The 14455-nt window shown below is 41.8% G+C and overlaps 2 protein-coding genes across 3 annotated transcripts; both read left to right on the top strand.

Annotated features, from left to right (window-relative positions):
- The first annotated feature begins 338 nt into the window (after window positions 1-338).
- On the top strand, window positions 339-2123 carry LOC6051212 (glucose dehydrogenase [FAD, quinone]). Its single transcript, XM_038257381.1, has 3 exons — window positions 339-1277; window positions 1605-1862; window positions 1923-2123. The coding sequence occupies exons 1-3, from the start codon at window positions 339-341 to the stop codon at window positions 2121-2123; spliced, it is 1398 nt and encodes a 465-aa protein (XP_038113309.1).
- Window positions 2124-2749: 626 nt separating this feature from the next.
- LOC6051214 (glucose dehydrogenase [FAD, quinone]) lies at window positions 2750-12845 on the top strand. Of its 2 annotated transcripts, none has more exons than XM_038257645.1 (4): window positions 2750-3401; window positions 11068-11288; window positions 11349-12166; window positions 12221-12845. In XM_038257645.1, exons 1-4 carry the CDS (start codon window positions 2794-2796, stop codon window positions 12647-12649), a joined length of 2076 nt encoding a protein of 691 aa, XP_038113573.1. In that variant the 5' UTR covers window positions 2750-2793; the 3' UTR covers window positions 12650-12845. The 2 variants fall into 2 exon arrangements, with proteins under 2 accessions (XP_038113573.1, XP_001867690.2); XM_001867655.2 differs by lacking the exon at window positions 2750-3401 and adding an exon at window positions 3643-4403.
- Window positions 12846-14455: the final 1610 nt, after the last annotated feature.

The raw sequence follows: 14455 nt of genomic DNA, 5'->3' as shown, positions 1-14455 counted from the left end.
GAACTCCATCGGCAGATGTGCGTTCACCATTCAGAGGTGTTATTTACGCCTAAGCCCTGCTAGCAAAGCCTTGAATATAAATTTGGTTGAAAATTAAATCCCTTCCGTGATTGTTAGAACTCGATCGTTTGAATTGATATCATGCTGCAAAATAAAGCTGTTTTGTGAAGCCTAGATGCACTACCAGTTCTGCAGTCGAGATGAGTGGATTAAATTGGATTGTTTTGCTGGCTTTAATTACCGGCAGTCATAGCCAGTTGCTATCATACCTTACAAAGCTAGGAAAGCATGGAAACCAAACTTTGGGAGATTTCATTGACTTCTCCAAATACTTCGGAATGGCGTATGGCGACCCTGAACCAGTTCTTCAAAACGAGTACGATTACATAGTGGTCGGTGCTGGTCCTGCCGGGTGTGTCCTGGCCAATCGCCTGTCGGAAGATCCCACCATCTCAGTGCTTCTGCTAGAGTTAGGGAAACCGGAAATCTCAACAATTCAAACCGTGCCCGGTGCCGTCTCGTTCCAGCCGTCGACGGACTACAACTTTGGATATCTTACGGAGCCTCAACGGGGGGCGTGTTTAGCGACGGAAGGTCGCCGGTGTGCCTGGCATGCCGGACGTGGACTTGGTGGTTCCACCATCATCAACGTGATGGTTTATACGAGAGGGAATCGAAGGGAGTTTGACGCGTGGAACCTGACCGGTTGGAGCTACGACGAAGTGCTTCCGTACTACGAGAAGGTTGAAGATGCAAAGGTTCGAGACTTTGATGAGATGCGCGGAACAGGTGGTTATTTGCCGGTAGAGAACTCTCCGTACAGAACGAAACTGGTTGATGCGTTCGTGGAGAGTGGTCAACAGATTGGTCTACCATTCCTGGATTACAACGGCAAGGAACAGTCTGGGATATCTTACGCTCAGTTCACGATGCAACAGGGAAAGCGATGGTCCGCTGGAAGAGCGTACTTGAACCCTATCCAGGATCGTCAAAATCTGCACGTGCTGACCAAAGCTTGGGCAACCAAAGTGCTGATTGATGAAGCTACAAAAATGGCATTTGGTGTCGAGTACACAAGAAATAAACAAACTTTTAGAGTTGCAGTAAAACGGGAGGTGATTCTCTCGGCTGGGACGTTTGGTAGTGCAAAGCTGTTGATGTTATCTGGCATAGGACCAAACAATCATCTGTCTGAGCTAGGATTAAAAGTGATTCAGGACTTACCTGTTGGCCAGACTCTTTATGATCACCCTGGAGTACTAGGACCACTGTTTACCGTAAACAAAACTATCGATAATAACATCAATTTTGAAACAATGATTAATTTGAACAATTCAGTAAAATACATGTTTGGAGTCGGACCATTGACAATCCCCATTGCTGAAGGTATATCTTTCATAAAGACGCCCGTCTCAGAACATCCAGATCCAGCAATACCAGATGTAGAAATAATGCAACTTGCTGCTGCACTACAAGTTGATTCCAGTCCTTCGGTACAGCGTTTCTTCAACCTCAACAACAAAACTATGAAAGCGTTCGCAAAGCCCCTATTCAACAAGAGGTCCTTCATGTACTTCCCAGTGCTTTTGCACTCCCAAACGAAGGGGTCATTGACGCTGAAGTCCACCAATCCCTACCACCATCCCAACTTTCAATATCAATACTTCGACGACGATCGCGATCTGCAAGCGTTAGTTCACGGAATCAAAACGGCATTAGCGATCACCGCCCAGAAGCCTTTCCGGGAACTTGGCGTAGAGCTATACCGGACAAAGGTTCCCGGCTGCGAGCGATACGCCATCGAAGATGACGACTACTGGCGCTGTTACGTGCGGACCATGACCACGTCGGTGTGGCATTATGTAACGACATGTTAGTAATTAATTAAGTCTTATTATTCAAATTATGTCATCTATCGCCAGGTTGGAACCTGCAAAATGGGCAACGATTCGGATCCAAGTGCTGTTGTGGATGAGCGGTTGAGAGTACGGGGTCTCAGGAAGCTGCGAGTAGTTGACGCCAGTGTCATTCCGGTTTCCCCGTTGGGGCACACTTCGGCTTACGTCTACATGATTGGCGAGAAGGCCGCCGATATGATCAAGGAGGACAATGAATCGTCGTAAATTAATCTGCATACAAATTAATAACATAATTCATAATAAATTACCAAATTATGTTTACTTTATTTTTGCTTTAGATTATTTTAGAATCCATCCATGAAAAAATCCGTACCGTCAACTGGGGCAAATCGGAACTACAGTCTGAATAAGGACAACAAATTTTAGAGTACTTGAAATCTTTAAAATTAGAAAACGATGCACTATTTTTATTGTTCTGTGTCTGTTCTATCCGAAACCATTCTAAAAGACCCAAATATTGTGCAGTAATAAGACTTAAACTGCTGTCCCAATTCACCCCAGAAAACGGTAATCAGAAACAAGCTGCAGAAGATAACTCACCTGTTTCAACTTTTATATTCTTACGGTAGTCACTCTCCCAGGCACAGGTCCCAACCTTGCCACTTCCCTTTGGCATTCAATTCAGAATCTGGGCCAGATGTCGATTGACCTTATAGTTTATTTTGGCCAGCATTGAAATTCTCCGCCCTTGTTCTTTCCCCGCGTTACATAATGACGATGGTTTCGTTGCGCGCCAGAACTACATTCACCTGCAGGTTCGAAGGATTTCGGGTTTTCGCAACCGAAAATTGGACCAGAATTGAGCAGTACTTGGAGAACGGCAGGATCAGTTCGTTCGAATTCGTTGGCCTTAGTGGTAGTTAAAGTTGGAAGAATGGTGAAATTGAAGAGGATTTTCATTCTAGTGGCATCGCTTTTTAGTTTCTTGTCTGCTGAAAAGGGAAACTTCAAGCTCGATGACTTTATAGATCTCACAAAGTTCTTCGGCATCAATTATGGAGATCCACTGCTGCGGCCCAAGTACGACTACGTCATCGTTGGGGCAGGCCCGGCGGGGTCTGTTCTGGCTAACCGGCTTACTGAGGATCCTAAAGTGACCGTCCTGGTGTTGGAAGCTGGTAGAAGTGAACTACCGTTGGTCACAAATGTTCCGCTGACGACTGCGTTCCTGCAGGCAACGGATTACAATTTCGGATATGAAAGTGAGGTGCAAAAGTTTGGATGTCAGGGGCTGAGGGATAGAAAGTGCAACTGGCCGCACGGGAAGGGCGTTGGAGGTTCTACCATCATCAACTCGATGATCTACACGAGAGGTGGCCAGCGGGACTACGATGGCTGGGCGCTGGCTGGGAATCCTGGCTGGAGCTGGGCCGAGATGCTACCCTATCATGTGAAGGTGGAACGAGAAAATGTTCGTGATTTTGGAAACAACGGATTCCACGGCAAGAATGGATCGGTATCCGTCGAAGATTGTCCGTTCAGGTAAGAGACCACGTCAGGTTTCGATCAACTTTCATTTTCCAATCGTTAATTTACCCACCACTTGCTTCAAAAACTAAGTCTGCGTTCTGCTCAGTGCAGCGCGATAGTATCTTTCCACTCCAGAAGAGAACCAGTGTGAAGACTGGTATTTCTTGGGCCACCCCACTTGCGCGTGGTGCAGCAAAATTTCTGCATGATGCATTTAAAGTGAGTGCAGTTTTATCACGAACGTTGACCGGGACGGTTAGTTGGTCTTTCTTTCTCGAAAAAGGATGTGTCTCTGGTCGGTCGACAAATTTGGAGTGTTTTCGGCGCGTACGAAGAATTCTTAATCGCACCATCCGGTCCCGGTTCTAAGTGATGTGAATCGCCTTAAATTATGGCGCATCAGCGTGGTTTGACGTGGATCGTTGCGATTGTCGCAATCGTACCAGTTTTGGAGTGTCTTACCTTAGGCAGTGACAATAGAACGATCGGGAATTATTTCGATTTCACTCGCTTCTGGGGCATCCACTATGGCGATGCAAAGCTTCGCCGCAGCTACGATTACGTCATTGTGGGCGCTGGTCCAGCGGGATCTGTTTTGGCAAGGCGCCTAAGTGATAACCCCAAAGTGACCGTCCTGCTGTTGGAAGCTGGCAAGGGTGAACTACCCATCTTCACAGATATTCCACTTGCAGCTCCGAATCTCCAAGCCACAGACTACAACTTTGCGTACGAAAGTGAAGTGCAATCGATCGGATGCCAAGGCTTGTGGGATCAAAAGTGCAGTTGGCCCCACGGCAAGGGCGTCGGAGGATCGTCGATCATCAACTACATGATCCACACCCGCGGAAATCGAAGAGATTACGATGGGTGGGCTCGAGCAGGAAATCCCGGCTGGAGCTGGGACGAGATCCTTCCCTACCACATTCGATCGGAACGGGCCAACATCCGAGACTTTGAAGATAACGGATTCCACGGCAAAAATGGGCCCTTGTCTGTGGAAGATTGTCCGTTCAGGTAAAAACAAACTCCAAATGAAGTCTGCTCATGTTCGGACGATCGAGACGTGATGCAGTTTTCTAGCTCAACTCTGGCAAAACGGTCTGCGTGGAATTATTGTGAAATAGTATTTTTTTTTTTTGCAAAAAAGCCAGTTGGGTTTTATGATCACTTGCCCAGCTGTGCCAGTACCACCTCCTCCTTCTACACTCTCGGTGAAATGGGTGGCGGAATGTGTGTGCGATCTAAGAAGTGATCCGTGCAAGAGCAGCTCCGAAGAAAAGTGGTGTGTCCACCCGGTGAACAGAGAGACTGGTAGTGCAGGCTTGTAAATGGTTGTTGCAACATCGGCTGCAATGTTGTGTGATTTTGTTTATGTTTTGTGTTGTTGTAGTGTGTTGGAAAAATATTGAAAATAGATTTAACCTGTCCTGAGCATCGAAAACTAATTTCATGGCATTTTTAATCCAGCTTGGTGCATTGGACCACACCTTAGCAAAGCGCAATCTGCAAATTGCAGAGCCTGTTGTACCAAGGTCGAAGGATCTCAAAATTAGCATTGCAAAAGCTCAATCAACTGTGGTTGTTCTCCATAAAGAGCAATTCTCTAGAATTTCGCAAATTATTTCACGATTTTGAAATTTGTATTTTTTGATTTGGTTGAATCAATTTTTCATCATTAGATTTTCCATACAAGTTGCCATACAAATTGTTCAAATTGCCCCATATTTCACATTAAATCATAGTTAAGAGTCCTATCAATAATGTTGTGCGTTCTTAATGATCCAGGAAGTCGGCATTTTCCATTGGCAGCATGTTACAGTTGGAAAAATGATTATGTTTGTCTGGATTTTTTACAAATTTCTCTCAAAAAACCATCTGAAAAAAAATTGCCGCCAAGACTAATATCTTGTGGGCAATTTCTTTCTGAACAATTTTAGTTTTTGAATAACTAGTTTTTGTCACTTAAGTCCTAAAATACAGCCATTTCAGAAAATTAAAAATGGCAAATTTCAAAATTCCCTATGAAAATTCAATTTAATCCCGATCAGACGATAATAACAAAATTCATGCCATTTCAATAACAATGACTACCTTCAGTGGGGGTGACTATGGGTCAAAAAACGATACACCTCTCGTAATTTCCTAATAACAAAAACATTTTAAATAACATCGAAAATCTTTCAACGTAGATTTGTTCTTAGATAGTTTACTAACATTTTCCCAAAATATGGTGGATTTTGATGATCACTACCTTAAATGCCAATAGTTTGAAAATTGACCCAATCTCACCCCTTAGAGGGGGTGACATTGGGTCAAATGAAACTAAAATGATTCGCAAATACAACGTTATAATAAAAACAAGTCATCCAACAGCGTTTCTTGTTCGAGGGAATCGTATTGACACGCTACAATGTTTGAAGTGGAGATTTTCAAACATTTTGGGTTGTTCTAGGAACGAGATTTTTTTCAGCGAAGTCATCTTAAGATGTCCCCTACACAACCCCTTTAACAGAATTCAGTTTCATTGAGAATAACCTGAGAAATGGCAAAATCCGTAAAAAATCACTTTGACCCAATCTCACCCCCCAGACCCAATGTCACCCCCACTGACGGTATTAAAATAACATAAAACGTTATGGAATCTTCTTGAAAAATCCATTTTTGCATATGAGTAGAATAGCAGTTTATGTTTTCATAAAAAAAAATTATTGGTCTGATATTTGTTGAAAGCCTATACAGCTTGGGAATTACATTTTTCGCTATGGAAGATAAACTTCAACTATTATTAGGATGATGATGATTAGCTGTTAAAATAACAAACAATAATAACAAAGATTTGTTAAAGTTTAAATTAGAAAATATTATTAGTCTGTTATTGCAATAACAATTCAATAACAAAAAAAAAGATAATGATGAATCCATATTTCCTTGAAGCATGTTACGGCATTTCAAATATTCAAACTTCAAAATTTTAATAGTTTATTTTCAACTGAATTGTTGCAATTTTGTGTAAAATTTATTTGAAAAGGTTTATTTTCTGAAAATTATTGACAAAAGATTGGCATCATAAATTTAAGGCTACTAACTCTTGCTAAACCAAAATCCGTACACTGTTGGGGAATTATTTGATTATATTTTGAAATTTGTGACATGTTATTGAAATGATGAATAACAAATCCTGTTATAAATAACATAAAATGTTATTGGCCTAGAATTTTCAAATATTAAGAAATTTTATACCCAAGTTATTTCCGTCTACGCGGGATCACTTTAATTTACAAGCATAGGTCATCCTTGTGGCCCTGTTGGTTATCACATCAAATCAAATCAAAACCAATAATTTTCGTTGATTTAACTATATGACGTAAGCGTCATTACGAAGAAAAGCATTTTCAATTAACCGCCTTTAGTACAAAAAAATGGTTTTTCAAGATTTTGATGAAACCCGCTTTTTTTGGAAAATTATTTCTAACTTCAATACATATCTTTATTTTTGAAATCAAAAAGCAATTTCGGCAAATTTGATGAAATTTATATAAGCAATGCGTTTACTCAACATAATTTTTTTAAAGTAAGAACTGATCTAGAAACGGATCTGTTGTTTTATGTTCTACAACTGCAACGATATCAAATTTTTAGACCATAATTTTACTGAATTATTATGACCCTAAAGAACTGTAAAAACGTGATATTTATCATTTATGTTAAAAACGTATTTTTCAATCTGTGGTAATTTTTTCAGATTTTCAAACTTTGTTATGAGAGCTACAATCGTATTGGATTTGCAGGTATCTATTATTGTTTGTTATTCAAAGATATTTTATATACACCCAAAACACACAGATGACTAAGCTCGAGATGAGTGAGAGAATTATTCTCACGAGGTTCATTTACAAGAAAAAGTTCATCCGTCTAACAAAAAACTAAAAGTGTCAAGTACGGGAATTAAACCAGAGCCCTTTGGCAGACTAACCCAGTAACTTAAGGTGAAATTGGAGCACATCCTAAATATGGCCGAAAAGGCTGCCGTCACTTGCCCTTAAATTCCTTTAATGATTTGTTGCGCAACCTTAGCCTTTACCATCGAAAAAATCACACTTCCAGAAAATTAGCTCTTGCATCAATATTTAACAACCTACCTTTCTCAAAAGTGAACTCCATACTTTCATCTCCATTGGCTATCTAAATTAATGCACATTCTTCCATAATTTTGCTTAAAACTCGAATAAACTCCGAAATAATCGGCTGCACAATTTTTTCTCCAGAGGGGTCTTCTTTTTCTTCCTGTGTCTTCCAAATTTTGCCGCTTCTTCTTCACAAACTTGGTCACTACATTATTTCCATAAATTTCTAATGTTCCCTTGGTCGGACAGGCTTCAAACGATTTCACTCAACTTAATTTGTTCAAATCTTCCGGAACACAACTTTTGAACCGACGAAATCAAAAATTTTCGATCACAATCTGCCGATTTTCACTGAACCCGAGCAACCGATTGAAAAAAGTGTTCTTTTCGCCGCCTCTGTACGTACACACCAAACTTTCTTAGTATGTGTAAATCCATCATTTCTAAATGAACATTTCAAAAAAACGTACTGAAACACAGCCTCTTTCACCGAAATAAATCAGAACAAGCCCTATCCAAACATTTATCAAAGAAGATGTAGAAAGTGTTGCCAGTCAAATGTACGATATAAAACAAAACGAATTTAATATTAGTAAAAATATACTTGTTGTTTTCGTATTTAATGAAAAAGGAACTTATCAACTAACTTTGCAAGAAAACACAATTTTGGTTAGCAAAAAGGAGCATCTGAAACGAAAAAAAAAATCCGACAGTTATATTTTAGCCACACTCTAACTAGCATCACTGGCACTGCCACCGCTGTCTTGTCATGCGGCTGAGGTTAGAAAACAAAAACAAAACATTCGTTAGCAAAACAAACCAGCTGCAGGGGAATTAAAACCTGCGACCGTGTCCGCTTTGGTATTTTCAAGCAGAGCAAGTCCCCGAAAAGTGTTCCGTCGTCAAGCGGCCAAGTGGCGTAGTCTTTTGTGGATATTCCGTGCGAATCCCGACAAAGGACCCGAAGAACTCCAACCAAGCTGACCCTACCATCGTCGGACGATGACAATTTGGAGATGATCGCCCGACTCTACGAAACAGTCGAAAGACTCGCCTGTTGGGATGCACTTCCGGCGCCCTCTCCGAATTTTGAATTGCTGGACCACTGTCGGAGCGAACTCCCTTTTGGAGTCCAAACGATGTGAACGCGTTGGTTCCGGCGCTGCTGTTGAAGTTCAGCCAACTCAGCCATTGGGCATGGATTTTACAATCTGGATTGGAACTGCTTTGTGGCCTGAGTCGAACTGGTCCACATGGGTCCGGTGGTGCAACAGGCTGTTACGGAACATTTTCGGTTGATTTTCAAGAGATTGCGAAAGAGGTTCGAGATTAATGCAAACTTTTATAATTTCAGGCTGAAAAGGTCAGTTCTTTGTGGACAAAATCATGGCGACACGGGACCACCTTTGGGCCGTACTTTTGGTTAGCAACAGCCGGAGCGTTTAATCGGTTTGCCAGTGAAGTGCTCTTGGGAAGTACGACCGTTTTTGCGGAATTTTTGGCGGATCCTGTCGAACGAAAGTTTCGTCGGTTCAAGTCGCTTCCGGCACCGTGAATCCGGTTTACCTTTCGGTGTGAGCCCAGAAATGTGGCTGCTGAAACAGAGCGATCGCAAAGAGCTAACCCCGCTTAGGATCGTCGACGAGTTTGAGCGGTTCTGCTTTTTGGACGATTGATGTGGACATTTTCGGGCGACGGTCGAGTACATGGAGAAAATCAGGGTGATTAAACACAACACCGGCCGATTCTTCGTGCAGACTTGCACGTCTGTAAAATCCCGGCCTTCCGACGAGAACAAGTCGAGGAAAATACACAATAAAATATAATTGCAACTGCCAAATAAAAACTTTATTAAATTTTAACAATGCGCCTCCCGGGGCTGGCCTCAGATGATTTTTCTAGAGTGCGGGCCGAATTATATCGCTCAGCGAAAGTTGTGCCCGCAGACCGTGAGCTAGGTAGTCGTAGGTACCGTCAACTGGGGCGAATCGGGACACATGAGGCGAATTGGGGCAGAAGTTTTAACCATGTTGGAGCACAATATTTTGATTCAACAGATTAAGTCCACCAAAATGTGTAGATCCACTTCAAAATGTGAAACCTTGAAGTGCTCTAAACACTACTGTCCCTATTCAGACTGTAGTCCCGATTTGCCACAGATGACGGTACCTCTCCTTAAGAATAGAACATGATTCCATTTTAAAGTTAGGATTTTTGATTGCAGGTTATTATTTTTTTTGATACAATTTTGCAACGCAATGTGAATTATCTTTTTTTTTTAAATCAATGTTTACATTTTCCATCTAACAAAACAAAAATATTGTGTTTGATAAACATTCCGTAAGCACACAAACACTAACACGGTGTGTGTTGGTATTTGTGATAGTCTTACCAACACAAGTATACTGATAATGATTAATGATTTCAATGATTATGAAGAAGAAGAAAAATAAGAAGAAGCCCAAATCGGATTTGAAGGCATTTCACCTTAACTGCCTCGGCCACCACAGCTTGGTAACTATGGAGTGGTTCAGATGTCGATGTATGACACTTCTTGGAGATTTATTGTTTCAATTAACGAATGAACACATTTGTTATGATGGTGTGAGTTGGTAGCATTACTCTTTCGATTTTGGCACTGAGCCCTCAATAAATTTTGTGAGAATGATTCCCTCGATTCTAAATTTCGGGTGCAGTATAAAAAGTGTTTATTTTCTAAGATAAATTTATATCTTATCTTCATTCTAGAGTTGGAAATATCTTTTAAACAAGTCCGTTTTATACATTTTTGATTAAGGGCAAGCCGTTGATCATTTTCAAAGAAAATTAATCATCACTATAAAAAATTGTGTATTAAATTCAATTTTACAAATTTCAGCACCAAAAGGAATCAGCATGTGCCGGTTGTTGCCTTCTTGAAGCCACTGAAGGAATTTTTGATCTAAATCAATTGTGCTTCAAAATTTATATACTTTTGTGGCATAGTCATTGTCGTCCTAGTTGGCAATCATTGATTAATGACGATTTCCATAACTTAACAAGGAATGGGATAATCGTTACCAAAAGGAATCAGCATGTGTAGGGCACTATTCTAAACAACTTGTTGAAGGAATTTTGTCAAAATATTGAAAGTGACGCAAAATTTATATCTTTGAAGGAAAAATCATGACAATGATGAAATTCTTCACGTTAAACTTGAAAAGCAAACACTGTAAACTGATGGTTAAAACTGGTTAATTACCCATCAACGTGTTAATTCACCAATGCAACAACCCCGATGAAAGTTGCTGCAAAAGGAAGCTGAACGTTGAACTACTGATCAATAAAAACAGGTTTATTGTACCCACTCCTAGATGGAACTTAATGATTTTCCTACTGTTGTCCACCGCCCGTCGTCGTAGCGGTGCGGTATGTGCACGACAATCTGTTGAAATTATCGCAACGACCTTTCCTCTCTGTACATATTGTTGCATTTCTTTTATTCCGATTATGCAATCACATTTTATTCATCTTATTTAAATATCCATCGTGCAATTATCCCCCGCTCTGTACAGGTCAAAAGTGGCGCACGCATTCGTCCGCAGTGCCCAGCAGGCCGGCTATCGATATCTGGACTACAACGCGGGCGAACTTATCGGCGTGTCGTATCTGCAGGCCACAACGCTGCGAGGCACGCGGGTCACCAGCGGGACTGCGTACTTGGCCCCGATTGCGACGCGCAAGAATCTGCACATTCTGACAAAGGCTTGGGCCACCAAGGTGTTGATCGACCCGGGTATGAGAGTTGGGGGTTTTAGCCAAGGTCAAATTTTGAACTTTGATTTCTGATTTTTAGTTTCCAAGGAAGCCACCGGCGTGCTTTTCTCGAGAAATAAGAAGGTCTTTAAGGTGAAGGCCAACCGGGAGGTCATCCTATCTGCTGGAGCTTTTGAAAGTGCCAAACTGCTCATACTGTCTGGAGTGGGGCCTACCAACCATCTGGAAAGCTTGGGCATACCAATCATTCAGAATCTTCCAGTCGGGGAGCAGTTGTACGAACATCCGGGAACGTTCGGTCCAGTCTACCTAGTCAAGAAGCCCATCGACAACTTCATCCAGCTGGACGACAACATCAACCTGCGTAACATAATCCGGTACATAAACGGGCGCGGACTCTTCACAACCAATTCGGTGGAGAGCTTGATGTACATCAAGACCCCGGTCGCGGAAAGCCCCGATCCCGGCCTTCCGGACGTCGAAATCATGCAGGCCTTCACGTCGATTGATTTCGATTCCGGTCCAGGCACTGCCACGGCGTTCCGACTGTCCAACGAAACGTACGACGGCTACTTCCGACCGATTCGAAACGTGCGATCGTTCATGTACCTTCCGCTGCTGTTGAAGCCCAGGACGAAGGGAAAGCTGCGCTTGAAGTCACGCAATCCCTTCCAGCATCCCCGATTTGAGTATCAATACTTTGAGGATGATCGCGATCTGGATGCCCTAGCGTATGGAATTGAGGAAGCGATTCGGGTTACCTCACAGCCAGCATTTCGTGAGCTTGGCGTTGAGTTGTACTCGCGAAAGGTACCAGGCTGCGAGCAGCTCGAATTCAACACCCACGAGTATTGGCGATGCCACGTGCGCGTTTTGACGGCGACCTTCCATCATCAGGTAAGCTGAAGTTCCTGAAAAATTTCTAGAAATCTTACCCAACAATTTCCACAGGTCGCCACCTGCAAAATGGGCCCACCAACGGACCCGGAAGCGGTCGTAGACGCCCGACTTCGTGTCTACGGCGTTGGTCGGCTACGCGTGGTTGACATCGGAATCGTTCCGGAACCTCCGGCGGCGCATACAGCCGCGGTGGCGTACGGTATCGGCGAGAAAGCGGCGGATATGATAAGGGAAGATTTTGCCGCTGGTGCTACCGGAAGTCGGGTTCACAAAGCTATCCATAGTGACGGGTTTGGCGGGAGGGCTGATATTCCGATAGAGTTTGAGGCGCAGCGGATGTTTGGTAGAATTGTGGGTCCCAGGCCGTTTGATGAGAGTGCGTTTGTGAGGATAACGCGGTTCAGGAGGGAGGTTGGGAGCTTTAATGGGACGTTAAGTGAGCAGGATCGAGGCATTTTAGATGAGGATAATAAAGTGTAGAGAATAATTAGCTTAATTGCCATTTATAAAAAAAAGGCTCGACATGATTTCACCGAATTGTTCAGATTAATTCAAATAAGCCTACAGTTATGCAACGATTCATGGGATGCCAAATGAATCAGTGTGCTTAGCTTTAGTCTGGGGTAAGCTGGCAATTGTTGAGGGTATTTAATATGAAAGTATTTTTTTTTTAGATGCGGTCAAAATCGTCAGTTATACATTTTTGTTGAAAGAAAATATAGGACTAACTGCAAAAGCTGAGATTTGAATGATCTACAAATTTTACATTGAATGATAAATGTTACTATTAAAATTTGAAAATGTCTACAATTACATGAAAACATACCAAAAAGCATATTTTTTCGATTCATGACAAGTAAGACTACTTCACTACTGTTCGAGCCTGACAGCGCCAGCTCGAAGAAAATTTGGTTTGGTTTTGGCAGCACTGCGCTTGCTGTGATGACAACTGCCACGAAGGTGGCAACCCAGCCTGCGTCGTTGCCAACAGCGGAAAAGACGCGCGCAACGACGTGTGCTCGGCAGCAAGCGAGACAGAGCTGGCAACAGCGCGTCGACGACGACGCCGTAAAGAGAGGAAGGGATCGCGCGAAACGACGTGCGCGGCAACAACGCGCCGTTGACGACGGCCTGAGCGAAAGGGAGAACGAACGACGCACGACGACGATCATGAGAAAAGATTTTGGCGCGCAACGAAGGAGGAGAGAACGAGAAATGTGCGCGAAACGAGCAAGTTTGTCGCAAGCAGCCGAACCGGTCGGACGTCAAGTCGAGCGCGTCGCGATCGTCGGAAGAACGCTAGAAAACATCTTTTACCTAGTTAATTTTAGTAGTAAATAGAAATTAGTGAAGAGAAATCTAGTGTTTCTGTTTGCTTGCGAAATTTCCGATCCTCCCAAAACCGGTTCCCCAAGTCCGCCGGCAGTTAAATGCAAAATCTACAGTCCGCTCCGAACAACTACTATAGCAACTTCTTTTAAGCAGTTCTCTAGATTTTTTTTTCATTTTTAATTTTGGATTTGGATCAAACTAATTTTAATTAATTTAAATAAAGTACTAGGTATGTATCAGGGAAAATTGAAAAAAAAAAATATTTCACTCATTATAAATCTTTACGTATTTTGCCTATCAATTTTTAGTGAAATTCACTGCTTGCTTTCATTTGGTTGTCGGTTTCTTGTTAAAGCAAGTCTGTTAAGTTTGAGTACATACTGCGAAACAGAAGTCATCTTTTGTTGGAAAAAATGGTCTTTTGAAAAATTTGTTGACGAGTAAGCACCACTAAAAAAAGTTTTGTCCTATAACTGAGCCTTTTTCCTTTTTGGACAATGATGATCAAAAAGTTTAAGATAAATAAATTTTTGCTCAAATTTCGGCAATAAATTCTATGAAATGATTTTAAAAAAAACCATGCGCCTACATTGAATCTCCCTTGTAAGAATGAATGAAGAATGAGTTAATTTTCCATTTATAAGTGCCATGGAGGCGCTAGGTTTTTTAAAATAATTCCATAGATTTTATGCCTGAAATAACGTATTTTTTTTGCCAGACCATGACGAATAAAAAATCAGTTGATCACATTGCCTTAAAAAATGTTGAGCTTTGTTATTCACATGACGTTATCTAAGCAACTAGGTATTCTATCAGTTCCCAATATAAAAAATCAGATATTTTATTATAGTTTCAATGTTTTTTTTAGAAATTCGCATTTTTTTTTATTTTATACCACATTTTTCATTTTAGAATGAAATTTTGTCCATGCATTCCTGATACCAACTAACGAAT

Source organism: Culex quinquefasciatus, chromosome 2 (assembly GCF_015732765.1).
Source record: "Culex quinquefasciatus strain JHB chromosome 2, VPISU_Cqui_1.0_pri_paternal, whole genome shotgun sequence".
NCBI lineage: Eukaryota > Metazoa > Arthropoda > Insecta > Diptera > Culicidae > Culex > Culex quinquefasciatus.
Note: the sequence above shows the minus strand (reverse complement) of the source record. Positions and strands in the feature narration are given on the sequence as shown.